Source organism: Mytilus edulis, chromosome 9 (genome assembly GCF_963676685.1).
Source record: "Mytilus edulis chromosome 9, xbMytEdul2.2, whole genome shotgun sequence".
Classification (NCBI taxonomy): domain Eukaryota; kingdom Metazoa; phylum Mollusca; class Bivalvia; order Mytilida; family Mytilidae; genus Mytilus; species Mytilus edulis.
In genome coordinates, this window is record NC_092352.1 from 85,177,865 (window position 1) to 85,194,672 (window position 16,808).

Genomic DNA, 16,808 nt, shown 5'->3' on the forward strand with positions numbered 1-16,808 from the left:
GACTTGTCTATACTCTTGACTTACTTTCAATATATGTGTTAACATTTATTACATATATTCAAGGTACAACAGCCGTCAAACTGATGTAGGTGCCTGTACATAACCAATAACACGAGCATTGATTTTTTAGCAATGAAGCACAAATGTTGCGGGTGTAATATACACACACCTTTAAAAAAAAGGCCATTGTATACAAGTTTCAAAACAACACAAACAATTTTTCGAAACCTTTTTTGAACATGGTATTATATGTAACAAATGCAGTCAACAGCAATTTTGTCGCCAATTCGCGAACTGTGTAGATATTAGTAATGAAATGTATACCACCGTCCCTCACACCGGTACCTAAGTCATCAGAAAATAAAACAACACAACAGAACAAATCAATTACACTACAAATCGTGATTGTAGGTAAAACATCAAGAAGCTGTTGCATCTGTATCACAACATATTATCAAGTCCAGCTGCATATATTAGTCATTTCCGAATTTTTGTACACAAGACATACAAATTGCACTTCTATTGAGTAAAAACGAGTAATATCGTTAATTAATATTCTTTAGTAAAAAAAGTAGTATAACACGATAAAAAAAGTAGCTTAACACCATAAAAAATCTTGTAATCGGGATATATCAGTTTGTTTTGGGTATATTATGAAGGTTCTTGTATTTCTAGGGAAATCGTGGTACCGATTATACGATGTGGAAAATTGCTTCTATCAAATTCAATTTCAAATAAAAAGTAAAATCACAAAAATACTGAATTCCCAGGAAAATTCAATCGGAAAGTTCCTAATCAGATGGTAAAATGAAATAACAAAACACATCAAACGAATGGACAACAACTGTCATATTCCTGACTTGGTATATGCAAAAAGATTTTTGTTTAACAAAATTATGTTATGTGTGTCTAAGATCTACAATTATTTATATGTTGGTCACTTTTATATGTATTGGCTATTTCATGGCAGCCAGTTTTATTTGGTGAACAGGAGCAAACCATTGACCGTCGGCACGAGCCAAACCAAGCTACCATGTGCGGAGTTCGACCTCTGAAAAAAGAAACTCACTTTTTTTTAAATTTTCGATTGTTATATAGTTTTTTTCTAATATTCAAATTAAAGATACCAAGATTTGTACAACAAACAGTTATTATTTGATATCTTTCTTATATCAATATATTTGAAATGATTTCATTGGTCTTTTCCTCTTCTTCCTACGCATGCTACAAAAGAAAAAGAAAAATGAATTTTGATAACTGAAAATATATTCCATGGTCATTTATAATTAATTAGTTGATCTTTGATTCTTAAACTCTGAGCAACAAGAATGTTACCCATTCGCACTATCATTTTCTATGTTTACTGAACCGTAAAAATTGGGATAAAAACTCTAATTTGGCATTAAAATTATAAAGATAATATCATAGGGAACATGTGTACTAAGTTTCAAGTTGATAGGACTCCAACTTCATCAAAAACTACCTAGACCAAAACCTTTAACCTGAAGAGGGACAAACGGACGGACGCACAGACCAGAAACATAAAGCCCATAGATGGAGCATAAAAACGTGAAGTTGAAATTTCTATCACAAATTTATCAGACCTCTTATATTCATTGATCGACCAGTTTAAACAAGCCAATACACATTACTAAAATAAGAGAAACATCATTTTGGTATTTCAATCTTATATTTATTATATAGATAAAGGAAGATGTGGTATGAGTGCCAATGAGACATTTCTCAATCCAAGTCACAATTTATAAAAGTAAACCTTTACGGTCTTCAATACAATGTTTGAAATAAAGGATCAAAAGAAACAAATTTCACTAGTGAATCATATCGGATTCAGCAATGATCGAGTGCTGTCAAGACATTTTCGATGACGTTGCTGCACAACATGCTGCAAAAAAAAATTATACTACATAGAAAAAGATGAATTTCCTTGTGTTTTATTCTTAATCATCGCTAAATTAATCGAAGAACTATTCGAATGAATTTTAGTGTGTCGGTAAAGGTAGTGCAATTGTATCTTTGGTTAGCTTGCTTGCTAGGTGAACCATGAAATCTTTATTAGCCAATATCATACCTTACTTTGTGTTTAATCATTTAGTTTAGTTTGTTCAAGTCAGACCGTTATTTTGTTAATTGTGTATATCTTTGTCCGATTGGTCTTTGGTAAAAAAAACCTTCTCATTGATAAGCATACCACAACTTCAACTATCTCATTGACAGCCGGGCATTTGCATGATGAGAACAAGATATAACCAGCCAATAATTGCTTTAGATCAAAAATGATAAATTAATTATGTTATTGAAGTTTAATAAGTACCAGTTTCCGTTTATCTTGAACAAAATGCATTTTTTGTTTATTTTTATGTTGTGGGTTTACTAATTTCTGCATACAAGCCTATAGAAAATTTATCCTTTGTTGGAATTTGAATACGTTGTTCTCCGTTACTTACAAAATTGTTTTCAAGCGAATTATTATCAATCTCAGTATAATGAACGTACATCAATCTATCATAGTACACAACATTGCATACTGGGTTAGTAACTTATTAGTAATATAAAAGTGTATCGATCGGCTACTCACCTCCATTCATTTTTTTTCAAACATGAACAATTCGATTTGTAAATAGTATGTACAACAACGCAGAAGGTGGCAAAAAGAATAAACATCAGAGGAACGAACCAAGCCATGTTAGGAGAATATCGGAAGAATGTTAAGTACTGGATACCATCCCCTGAAGTAATGGGCGCCACATTAGTCGATGGAAATACAACAAAAACTAATGTTTGACCCTCTCTGCCTCCTGTGTCCACACCATATATGGTAAGATTCAAGGTAGAACCCTCAGTATACTGAGTCAAACTTTCACTGACAGATATCGAACCATTTTGGGCTACATCGAACAAACCGTAGTTGAAATCTTCGAGTGCAACATGGTAAAGGACATTTCCTGAAATGAAAGGAGAAATGTTAAATATTAATTTGTATGTAGTTATTACAAATGATGTTTGCACATCCAGGAATTTATTTACTGTGCTTGGGTATGACTGAAAATGTAAACTTCAGACTTTTCAAAATATAATGTTTATCTATTTCACACACCTCTTTTGTTATATGTTGAGCTGGATCTGCTTACCCTCTTGCTTCACTTACCACCCCTTCGGTTTTCATTAGACTGGTTTTGCTCAGTCCTTAGTTGTCTTTGTTGTGTTACGTATGATTTTGTTTTTGTCATGGCACTGTCAGTTTATTTCCGACGTGTGTGCTTAAATGTCCCTTTTGGTGTCTTTCATCTTTTTTTTTCAATTCTTACGTTGGTTTCTTCTCACTTATTTTGGCACTATTTAAAAAAAACATCAAAGATGCAATAGGAAATAGTCCTGGCATTTAGCCTCTAAATCAGTTTCGATTCTGTTTTCCAATCCGAAACAACAAAATGTATCAACAAAAACACAAAAAACGAAAAATAAAACACAAAAAAACCCTCACAAAATCTACTGAATGAAAGACTTACCATAGTTTCCAATATCATTATCAACTGCATGTACTTGTCCAACAAATGACCCAACACTTGAAGTTACTGGTATGTAAAACGTGTATTCACTATTTACAAACACGGGCGAATTATCATTATCGTCCATTATCGTAATATTAACGTACGCCATATCTGTATATTCATCATCAGTTATAGAAACCTTACAGTTTATCTGAAATGCTGTGCCGACCATGTCTAGATCATAGTCTACCGAAAACGACAGGAGACCTGATGACGAATTAATGTCCAATCGGCCCGTGTCAGCACCACAGTCAAGGGAAAATTTAACAGTGTCACCATCTACGTCTGTATACTGGTAATATGGATTCTGAATAATAGTTCCTCCCTAAATAAATATTATTAAAAAAACAATCAGCAGGAATATACGTTCTGGAACGTGTTTTGCATAATAAAAAATATGTTTTTTACTTTTGTGATAACGTTATAATCTATAAACAAAATTCCGTAATCCATTGCTTTAACCTCGTTGAAAATGGTTGAAAAATTTTCAAAGACGATCGATTCATTTATTAAATGTATCGTCTATGGTCATGTTTTTGTTTTAGAGGACGATAAGATTTCGCGATAGTATTTATGAGAGAAAAAAAATTGAACATCCTAATGGAAGAGGAGACTTTATCATGTCACTTTTAAAAGGACATAACTAAGTAAGTAAATTTAATATAGAAACTACTATATGTACGTTGTTCACTTGAGCTATAATACAACATAATAAGAACAGGATAAATAAAACACAGCAAGTATAATAAAAAAACAAAACACAAATATGAACATAAAACCATGTAGCATAATAATACTAGTAAGAAAATCGTGCAACAGATCATAAATAAATCATTAAAAGCATCAAAAGTATTGTAAATAAATTATCATGGAACTTACACTATTTTCTGAAGTTGTAAGTGAGTAATACTTCTTTGTAAACACGGGAGCCTCGTTTACATTCTGTATATTCAATGTTATATTCGTAGTGTCTTCCAACAGAGAATCCGAGCCGGTTACTACCAGTAAAAAGGACTTGAATGGAATCGTTTCGTAATCAATATCAACTAAAGATGTTATTAATCCAGCTGAAAAAGAACAATCTGAAGTATTATTTAAGGGAGTCAATGAACTTTAAAATTAACAAGGGAATATATATATATTTGCAACGCCAATAATACAGAGTTGGTTTTTACTTTTTTGTCATTTCGGATTTATCATCTCTCCAACGTTTGAATTAGCATTATGTTTATGAATTTTAAATGTATTGGTCCCGGGCATCACAGAAAATACATAAATTGTCGAAGTGCAACATCTACTAGTGCAGTTAAATACCATATTGATTTGGTAAAGTGTCAGATGAATAATTAGCCTCTTAAAACTCATTTGCCGTGCTCACACGACAAGAAGCTTTATATCGTGATTTGCTACAGATATGTCTTACAGTATCAATATACTGAAAACCTGATAAATGGTTCATATGTTCCATTCATTATAATATACTTTTCTATACAATATAATGGAATTTTATGCGACTGTCTTACAAATGAGAGGTTAAGCAAGCTAGCTATAAAACCAGCTTGAATCCACCATTTTCAACATTAGAAAGGATTGGAGATAGAAATATCACACTAGGATATCTTACTTGATTTGTCGACGCCGAAATAAACAGCGCCATCTGGCGGAGAATAAACTACAGAAAACGTATGAACATCAGACAAGTCTTCATCTGTAATTGTTGGTTGGAATATGGACGATCCAGAATTTATATTTTCTAAAACAGTTAATGTCTGCACAGGAACTTGGAAATGTGGCGGGGAATTAACATCTACAAACAGACAAAACAAGATAAGGTAATACAACACAAAAATGGATACTAAACGATCCATGTAGTTATAATAAATGAAGATGTGTCTTCACTGAAAAGACTTTGTAAGCGTTCATAGATTTTGGTCAGTTATAATAGAAATCTTATAAAACAAATTATTCTCGAGAAAGGCTGTCTATTAGAAGAAAAAAACGACTCTATGTAAATATTCATTTAGTACTTTCATATGCTCAATATTTTTACTTAATACATGTGTCAAAATGTGCAATTTTTGTCATTTGTGGGAAAAAAATACAAGTTAAAATAGATATAGGAAGATGTGGTGTGAGTGCCAATGAGACAACTCTCCATACAAATAACAATTTAAAAAGTAAACCATTATAGGTTAAAGTACGGCCTTCAACACGGAGCTTTGGCTCACACCGAACAACAAGCTATAAAGGGCCATAGTCTGTTTTTGGCCGTACAGTAAAGGAGCAAATTCTTCATTTTTACGAATGTGACTACCGAATTAGAGTATTTACCGGGTTTGTAACAACATGAGTAACAGGACAGGTGCCATATATGGAGCAGGATCTGCTTACCCTTCCGGAGCACCTGAGATCACCCCAAGTTTTTGGTTGGGTTCGTGTTGCTTAGTCTTTGGTTTTCTATGATGTGTCTTGTGTCCTATTATATGTCTATTTGTCTTTTTGGTTGTTTTAACCATGACGTTGTTATTTTATTTTTACGATCTAGAAGTTTGACTGACCCTCTGGTCTCTTTCGCCCCTCTTTTATATTTCATATTCGACACATTTTACACTCTGCACGTACATAACAATAACCTATATTAATTATCATTATTGTGTAGTATTTTAATTTTATAGCCAAAAATGCCATTATCACAGCGATATTACATAGTCATATAAGCGAGATGTTAGGCTAGCCATACCACCAGGTTCAATGCACAATTTTTGCTTTAAATGTCCTGTACCAAGTCAAAAATATGGCAGTTGTTTTGTTTATGTGTTTGTTGGCGCTTGTTTTTGTGGCACTTCAGTATTTCTGTTGTTCCGTTGTTTTCATCTTATAGAAGAGGGACGAAAGATACCAGAGGGATAGTTCTTCGTAAATTCATGCAAATTTGCTACTTGGCGTAAACTTGATGTGTTTCCTTCGGTTTGAGTTTGTGACCAGGATTCGTTTTCTCTCTATCGATTTATTACTTTTGAACCGTGGTACTCTATTATTGCCTTTCTTTATCTATGGAGATGATTGATCAATGTACAAGTGATTCGAATTGAATTTATCGATAAACTTTCCAGCAATACGAAATTGACAATGATCAAGAACCTTACCTGCAATACGAACTGATAAAGATCGTGCAGCCACCATATTTCGCCCATCAGATACACTGATGTACAAATCATAGCCGGGTTCTTGCTCAGTCTGTATAGAGCGAGTAAGAGATATAGCTCCAGCTGAAATATTAGTTATTTAATCCAAAGAATTTGATGAAAATAATAATCATATCAATTTGTGTATTTGTGGTAGTCAGAGGGAGTCGATGAGAATTTCAATTATTAAGGTAATTTTGACTACCAAAATATCATAGTGTGTATCAATAATAGATTAGTAGACATAAACTGATAACATGGTTAAGGTTTTTTTTCATTTAAAGACACCAAGGAGAAAAAGTACTCACCCTCATCCCAGAGTAAACGTATAACGACCCTTACATACATTGGGTTTGGTATGGGATCGTGGTGCTCAAGATCTATGTATTTTCTATACATGTATAACTTTTCTTTGTGTTTTGACCGTTTTTCTTTTTTGGCAATAGTGCCATTTTCTCTTTGAATTTCCATTATCCCTTTGGCATCTCCCGCCTCTTGTTTTAAGTCGTTGGATACAAGTTTTCGTGTATTTCGTGGTAACAGTGGAATCACTAGTTCAGATGTTCAGTGAATTAATAATTTTCTATAGAAATGTATACATACTTTTGCTAAACCACGAAACTAAAATTTCACGATAATGTATGCATTATTGTCATTTTGTTTATTTTCTTTGGTTACATCTTCTAACATCAGACTCGGACTTCTTTTGAACTGAATTTTAATGTGCGTATTGTTATACGTTTACTTTTCTGCATTGGCTAGATGTATAGGGGGAGGGGGGAGATCTCATAAACATGTTTAACCCCGCCGCATTTTTGCGCCTGTCCCAAGTCAGGCCTTTGTTAGTCTTGTATTATTTTTAATTTAAGTTTCTCGTGTACAATTTAGAGTTTAGTATGGCGTTCATTATCACTGAACTAGTATATATATTTGTTTAGGGGCCAGCTGAAGGACGCTCCCGGATGAGAAAATTTCTCACTGCATTGAAGACCTGTTGGTGATCTTCTGCTGTTGTCTGCTCTATGGTCCGGTTGTTGTCTCGTTGACACATTTCCCATTTCCATTCTCAATTTTATTTCATCAACCCACAAAAAATAGTAACCACGAAAATTAATGAATCAACAGTATTTGGATTTATTTGGAATCTTATCAGTACACTATGAGGAGAAACTAATTGTTTTGCCTTTAAAGCGGGAGGTTAAGCTAGAAATTAAACCAGGTTTTACCCACAATTTTTTTCTTAAAATGTCCTGTACCTAGTCCGGCATATGGCAGTTGTTATCAAATAGATTCTATGTATGTTGGTGTTTGTTTTTGTTGCACTTCAGTTTTTATGTTGATCTGTTGTTTCCCCCTCATAGCTGATGATTTGTTTTCCTCGCTTTAATTTGTAACCCGGATTTGTTTTCCATCAATTGATTTATGAATATTTTGAACAGCGCTATACTACTGCTGCCATTACTTTTTTTTTTCATTTTCTAATGTTTCAAAAATTCTATCACTGTGGAAAGATCAATATATATTTTCCTGTTGCCTAATTATACGGATCTAAAACAACTATATAAAAGTTCTATGTCTGTGTTATCCTCGAAGTTCAGTAATTTTGTGATTTTAGTTTTTTACTTACTGTTTTGATTGATTATAAATGGCGCATTCGAAGTGTTAGATGACAAAGAATATTGTACGTTGTCACTCTCTGGATCTACACTTTGTACAGTGTAAATGATCTGACCAGCAGCTGATGTCCGTGACAAAACACTTGTTTTATCTAAAGGAAAAACCTTATATTATCAATCTAAAGGAAAAACCTTATATTTATGTTTAGTCTGTCGATTGTTTCATGAATCTGTCGCATTCTTCTATTTACTATGTAATTTTGTTTTCGACTTCTGTTCTTTACAGAAGCCAGTTTTCTCAAGTGTGTACCATTTTGTTTATTCATTCTTATATATTTAACTAATTTTGTCATTCATTTATTATATCTGATGGTTTCTGTATTCTTTAATTTTTTATGCCACTTTTCTTTATACTCTATACTTGTAGCCCATTGTTCTCTCTTCTTTTTTATCTAAGCACTTCATTATTCTCTTTTCGTTTTGTTTTAGATCCATTTTGTTCTATTCTTAACATTTTCGTCAATTGTGTTTTATTTTGCAAACCCTCCTACACACTCTCATATCTGTTAGCTCAAATATTTGATATAGACTTTTATTGTATTTAGAAAATTATTCGTGACAGTTAATTGTCAATAAGAGTTAAACCGCCAAAAAGACTTAAGAACTGATTAAGATGTTATTTTGTGCAGATTATATAGTTGCATGATACCTTAACACCGAATACTCATTCACAGTTACCATACTATTACCTTGAAGATTGGGAAAGTATGGAGGCATATTTCGAAGAATGTAAACGTAAAACTCTGCAGAATCATTGTTTCGCTGGTCAGCACATTCTATATTTAAAGTATATTGTCTTTTAGTGTCATACACGAACCCTTGATTACCTCGAACCCATATTTCGGTTTCTGTAAATAGATATTTTATTTTGTTGAGAAATCAGAGAAATCAGAGAAATTTCATTTTAAACTCATATTCTTTCACCTCTATTTTACATGATCCATTAAGACGCCTGCATAATAAAATCGAAAAAAATCAATTTGGAAAACTTTTTGATTTATGCGTACAAAATAAAGGAAAATAATGAAAGATAACAACCAACGTCAATATTGAATTAAAGGTTCTGTCCTTATTCAGAATGACAAAACCACGGAGTTTTCGCATGTTATGAAAGTTCGTTCGATGAAATATCATCTAATAACTAAACCTTGTTTTCCTGTCTATAATTTAAACCAGTTCACATACAAGTATGCCTAAAAAGTACAGCTCTGTAACAATCTTTTAAATTTATATACACCTTCTTTTTGCCCAATGTAATATGATAATGACTTGAAAGAATTCACAAGTTAGTACCGTCATCTTGCATTTTAAAAAGAAACTAAGGTTTCAACTTCCGCGGTCAATTTTGACTTTGAAGGATTTCTTTAATCTTTTCTGACCACGATGCTCTCCACCTGTTTCGATTCTAATACATCATTGTCTTTCAAATATTCGGCTTTGAGCGTACCCGTTGAAGGTTAATTCAGAAAAGTGCTACGCATGCATGATTTCATTAAGTGTTTATTTTTTTATAACTTAAAAGTATAAGCGAGTATTTATTCCAAATGTTTTAAGTATAACTACACAAAGCGCTTAATTAAAGCATATATGTGAAGAAGACATATATTTCAAACTACTTTAAATTTACCAAATTGCGTTGATGTGGTTTGGAGGTAGAATATAGAAGTTGCTGGTGTAATAACACATGTAACTGTATCATTGGTCGGATCTGTCACCGATATGGTATACACCAAACTTTCTGAAGTTATACTTTCCGGTATGTCTGCACTCATTGGTAGGTTAACAATTGTTGGTGGCTGTAACAAACAACAGAGAAGCAACAATAAATTAAATGTGATTATATAATTGGGATTTGTGTTGATTTAGTAGACAAATTTAGCTTCAAAACCATTTAATATGTTCTATTAAAAAAACGATATTTTCCTTTATTGTTATATTTGTCCGATTATTCAATTTCCAAATTGTAGGATTTCAATTAATATGAACTTTAGAATTATACTTTACATAACTAATAAACAATTTTATTGCGTAATAAACATATAATATGAAATGAAATTATTTGGTTCATTTTCATTAAATGCAAGGAGGGCAAATAACATTCAAATTAACAATGTGCGATGAATTATCATATTTGTCACTAAAGAATAACCTTTTGGTCCTTTTGATAAATACACGAGTTATATCTAGAATGGCGTCACTGAAATATGTTGACACAAATTTGCAACATCTAGTGGTAATGATGGCCTTCATAAACCGTTTTGTGCTTCTTTGTTAAATATTTGTTTGTTTTGCTTCAAATTGAGATTGTGACACAGTGATTACTGCTGTATCCAATCCATACTTTGACAGTTTTACCTATGATGTCTATTTTGTTCACGCATCTTTGTAAACAGAATGAAATTTGATGCGACTGTCAATAAGTGAAAGGTTTAGCGCTATAAAACCAGGTTCAATCCACCATTTCCTATGAGTATGACGACTACAGACAAAATATTCTAATTTATAGGATGGATTTTATCATTTACAAATACAGAAGCCTTTAAGAAGCGGTAAACATGTTTTTGATATTTTCTTCCATTGTCACTTAAGGCTTTAAAACGTCTTGCACTTCGGCATGCATAATCTTTGATATGGTCATATTCATAAATTAACTATTTAAAAAACTTTTGACTTTTTGAAATACTAAGGTTTTTTCTACCTCTACCTTAGCTGTTTTTGTCAAATTTTTAGGAATTTTGGTCCTCAATGCTCTTCAACTTCCTACATTATTTGGCCTTTTTTAACTCTTTTGGATTCGAGCGTCACTGATGAGTCTTTTGTAGGCGAAACACGCGTCTGGCGTAACCACAAAATTTAATCCTGGTATGTATGATGAGTTTATTTGCATTTAGGCAAATATTTTGCAGAAATAATTATTGTCCAAATTGACTCGTTTTGAAAAATGTCAAATATCATTTAGATATGACCAAATTAAAATATTATTTTTGTTGCTTATCATGACATATTTTGTGAAATGACAACTTTATAGTATTAACACACAAACTTTACAACTTTGGTATTTTATTTTGGGTCTATTATCCAAGATCATCATTTAAATTATTTAAGATGTGCATCCCATTACAGAAATCAATACATTTTCGTTAATGGACGGTGTTGGAGACATAATTTGATGTCAAAAATTAAACAATGGGGTTCCCGATGTCAATATATTACATGAAGAAACGGGGATTTTTTGTGATACTATTTCGAATCATAAGAGAACTATAGAAATCATGTACCGACAATCTTAAATTTTGTATCACTTCCTGATTATTCAAATGAAACTTTCAATACGAGATTAATATTATTCAGATATCTTACACTATTACACTACATTGTTGTTAGAAAATACGTCGAGAAAACAAACTTTCTGTTTATGGATCACACAGATGATGCACACCAATACTGTACAATGAGTTGACATTGTTTACATACTATGGAAAACAACATTTCCAAACATTTGCCTTTACAAGCACCTGGTATCTATGATGAGTTAATTTACAACCACTGGGTCGATACCACTGCTGGTTGAGTTTTAATTCCCCGAGGGTATCACCAGCCCAGAAGTCAGCACTTATGTGCTGACATGAATTATCATTGATATAGCCATATTTATAAATTAACTTTTGAAATTTTGAAATATTAAGGTTTTTCTTCCTAAGAATAGATTTCCTTGGCTGTATTTGGCGTCAATGTTCTTCAACTTTGTACTTTATTTGGCCTATTTAACTTTTTTTGATTCGAGCCTCACTGATGAGACTTTTGTGGACGAAACGCGCGTCTGGCGTGCTACAAAATTTAATCCTGGTATCTATGATGAGTTTATTTGCATCTGATGCCGTCTGTCAACAGAATATATTGAAGAGTACTTTATCATAGACTAATCTTAACTCAATCATGTAATATTTTATCAAAATTTAGTTGCCATTTTTGAATTACCTCGTTTCGAATGATTGCAACTGTCAAGACGTCTGAGACAGTTCTCCTGTGATCAGCACAATCAATATTTAAGGTATAAGAAGGAGTGACATCATATTCCAAAACTGTCCCTCCAACTAGGAAAACTCCGTAATCAACTGTAAGAAGGGGAACTAATTACTTGATAATGAAACCATTTATTTTACACTTATTTAAATCAAAATTATTTGCATATAACGAATCGATAGATTATAAAATTTTGTAGTTAAATGAGACTGCAGATAAATAATAGACAGCATTGCAATTTTCATAAAAATCCCCTTCCAGCCAGAGGAAACTCTTTAAAGAATGACTGTAATATTTTTTCTGTCTATGAAGAAATAACATAACAAATGTGGTGCACACTAAAAATTAACGCACGTAGCGTTTATATCCTGGTACCTTTGATAACTATTTACATCACTGGGTCGATGCCACTGCTGGTGGACGTTTCGTCCCCGAGGGTATCACCAGCCCAGTAGTGAACATTTCGGTGTTGACGTGAATATCAATAATGTGGTCATTTTTATAAATTCCTGTTTAAAAAAGGCATAGATTTCCTTAGCCGTATTTGGCACAACTTTTTGGAATTTTGGATCCTCAATACTCTTCAACTTTGTACTTGTTTGGCTTTATAAATGTTTTGATATGAGCGTCACTGATGAGTCTTATGTAGACGAAACGCGCGTCTGGCGTACTAAATTATAATCCTGGTACCTTTGATAACTATTTACAGTTATTTCTTATAATTTAATTCTAAATTCCATTGTAAACCTGCGTAAATCATAAAAAAAAGTTCATGACGTCACTTGGCAAAATTGTGACTATGATTTGATAAACAAAACGACGTCAGAAAATCAGAAGACGCGTTACATCCAAAATTGAATTATTAAGTACAAACCTAAAGCTGGTGGTAATTTACTTAGTTCAAATAACGCATTGTTTGGGTTAAATGCGCAAGTCACAATATCAGCTGTATTAACATCTGTAACGTTCAAAGAATGCACTAATGTTCTAGTGTTGAGGTCTTCTGATATACTTTCGGTTGTTGGTAAACTGTTTATGACTGGTGGCTGCAATTATAAGGTATTTCAGCTAATCTTTAACATTTACATGTTTCAATGTTTTGTTTGACATGTAATTTCGTTACTAGTTTAAAATATATTTGATAAAATCACCACCGTACTTTCTGTTGTCGTTAACGATCAATTCGATAGGCAACATTTATGCGATTGGTTATATGTATATTTTATATCTTATTGATATCTTTAAAAGAAAACTGCGCATGTTTGGATTAATTGAAAAACAATATGTTTCACTTTTATTTAGATGTTCGGTTATCCTTAAAATAAAGTTATACAGTTTTAATGCTGGTTGCTTCTAATATTGTCTTGTAAACTATTGCCTGACTTTAGACCAAAAAGATAAAATTAACCAAATTTACTAACCGAAAGCAAGTTTTGTACCAAAAGGAAGAATTTCAATGAATCTTTGTAACCAGAACATTCATGAGAATGTGCTGATATACATTAAGTCCCAATATGTCTCAGATTTAGGCAGTGGTGAAAACATGACTAACAAAAACCCATTCAACTTAACGTTAAATATGTTAAAAAAAACCACTCAACTTAACATTAAATATGTTTAAAAAGTAGTAATGGTGCACGAATATAACATTCGTTTCCTTTTTCATGTTCTGGTAATTCAAGGTATAATTTGGTTAAAATGCACTAGAAATTATCAATTAAGGGAAGCTAACTCATTAATTTGTTATAAATCTCAACAAAAGATGTCTTGATATTTCTCGAATAACCAGACACGCATAAATGAAAGACATACCATTTCGTATTCGGGATGAAGGTAACTTCAATAAAGGATGTTATTGTTGGTCGGTTCGTTTCGGCCATGTTTTGATTTTTTTCGAAATTGTACACTTCTTACAAAGACTGGCACTTGATGCTGTACTTAATGTTCTTGTATTTGTCGTATTTAGAAGACTCAGTATGAAATATTTACCGTGTTTCGTATCAGATTGACTGTAAAACTCTCCGTGTCACTTCGCCTAACATCATTACACCAAACTGATAAAATGTACAACGAAGTTGTATCATAATCTAGAGTTGTCCCGCCTGTCAGATAGATTCCATATCCTGGATTAATAAAAGATAGCAAACATAAGAAAGATATGTGTACTATTGGGGATACTCTTTTCTATTATTTGACATATTGTATGTATGAAACATAAACTAAAACAGTTACTATCTTTTAGAATCTTAAAATGTGTTTTCCCAATTTACTTTCTTTTTAAAGTTAGCAAAGAGGACCGAAAGATACCAGAGGAACAGTCAAACTCATAGATTGAAAATAAACTGACAATGCCATGGCTAAAAATAAAAAGACAAACAGACAAATAATAGTATAGTCCGTTTGACTTCTATAAATCTTCAAAAAATAATTCTTAAAATTTCATTTTTAAAGATAAATATTTTTTTTCTTCATGTATGTTAATGTATGATATATACGAACTCTGACTACGCATATCATAATTTTAAACCTATAATCAAAAACGTTACTCATTAGGTCTCTATGTTACTTCAATTTATTTTAATATAAAATACTCAATGGAGTACGTATGAGTAGTGTAACAGCCTTCCATTCAAAACAAAAACATTAGACATGTGCTCTAAACCTGTTTTATTGTACCATGTGACTTTACTCATTTAAATAACTCTGGTCATGTGATTACTGAGCTTTCTGTAGTCAATGAGAAATACAAAAGCATGCACACATGACCAGAGTTATTTAAATGAGTAAAGTCACATGGTACAATGAAACAGGTTAAGAGCACATGTCTAATGTTTTTGTTTTGAATGGAAGGCTGTTACACTACTCATACGTACTCCATTGAGTATTTTATCTTAAAATAAATTGAAGTAACATAGAGACCTAATGAGTAACTTTTTTGATTATAGGTTTAAAATTATAATATTCATAGTCAGAGTTCGTATATATCATACATTAACATACATGAAGAAAAAAAATATTTATCTTTAAAAATGAATTTTTAAGAATTATTTTTTGAAGATTTATAGAAGTCAAACAGACTATACAGAAGACACAACATAGAAAACTAAAGACTAAGTAACACGAACCCCACCAAAAACTGGGGGTGATATCAGGTGCTCCGGAAGGGTTAGCATTATATGAACACGATGAAAATGTCTTCATACACAAAAATCTGAATACAAATCAGTTTAATTTAAACTCTGACAATTTACAGTTATTTTGATCTGAGCGTCACTGATGAGTCTTATGTAGACGAAACGCGCGTCTGGCGTATAAAATTATAATCCTGGTACCTTGATAACTATAAATCATACAACAAAAGAAAAGAAAATTTGGAATAATAATCTAAAATAAAAGCGAAACATCTGTTTTTGAAAATAATAATTATTAATCATATACAAATCTGACTCCTCAACCCCCTTCTTACAACAACAATAACAACAACAACAAAAACCTGGTTATGCTTAAAAATCCGATAAGGTCAATGATTAGATTGGTTAATAACGGATGAAAATATCATATTATTGTTCTTTAAACAGCTCTGCTTAAATTAATGTAGCTTCCCAAAACGCATGCAATCTCACTCAAAGAGAGACGACTAACCCAAACAGACATTCTGCCATGTCATTGTAATGCCTAATTTGGTAACTGACATGGCTATTTGTATATAATTTAATTTTGGATGTAACGCGTCTTCTGATTGTGTTAAATATTTCAAATAACACATAATACAAAGTATTTAATCTGGTATGTACATACGCAAACTTGGAATAAATCTCTAAAGGAATGTTAAAATGCACGAACAAAACGCATCGGTATTATAAAAACTCGTAAATAATAAATTTTAAAAAGTAAATGCAAAAACTAAAGCAGGTTAATTCATACCAGTATTTGAAGGAGGAATAAGCGATACATCGTATATAGTACTGGCTGGATTCAGTGTACATAAGCAGGTTAATACATACCAGTATTTGAAGGAGGAATAAGCGATACATCATATATAGTACTGGTTGGATTCAGTGTACATAAGCAGGTTAAAACATACCAGTATTTGAAGGAGGAATAAGCGATACATCATATATAGTACTGGTTGGATTCAGTGTACATAAGCAGGTTAATACATACCAGTATTTGAAGGAGGAATAAGCGATACATCATATATAGTACTTGTTGGAGTCAGTGTACATAGAGCAGGTTAATACATACCAGTATTTGAAGGAGGAATAAGCGATACATCATATATAGTACTGGTTGGATTCAGTGTACATGAGCAGGATAATACATACCAGTATTTGAAGGAGGAATAAGTGATACAT

General features: G+C 32.2%; 1 protein-coding gene across 1 annotated transcript; it reads right to left on the minus strand.

The window, feature by feature from the left end:
- Nucleotides 1-1,131: 1,131 nt before the first annotated feature.
- On the minus strand, nt 1,132-16,513 carry LOC139489235 (cadherin EGF LAG seven-pass G-type receptor 3-like). Its single transcript, XM_071275459.1, has 13 exons — nt 16,458-16,513; nt 14,443-14,576; nt 13,328-13,499; nt 12,409-12,545; nt 10,058-10,226; nt 9,120-9,278; nt 8,382-8,522; nt 6,716-6,838; nt 5,194-5,376; nt 4,449-4,636; nt 3,528-3,894; nt 2,597-2,963; nt 1,132-1,224 (listed from the first exon to the last, which is right to left on the minus strand). Exons 5-13 carry the CDS (start codon nt 10,200-10,202, stop codon nt 1,173-1,175), a joined length of 1,725 nt encoding a protein of 574 aa, XP_071131560.1. The 5' UTR covers nt 10,203-10,226; nt 12,409-12,545; nt 13,328-13,499; nt 14,443-14,576; nt 16,458-16,513; the 3' UTR covers nt 1,132-1,172.
- Nucleotides 16,514-16,808: the final 295 nt, after the last annotated feature.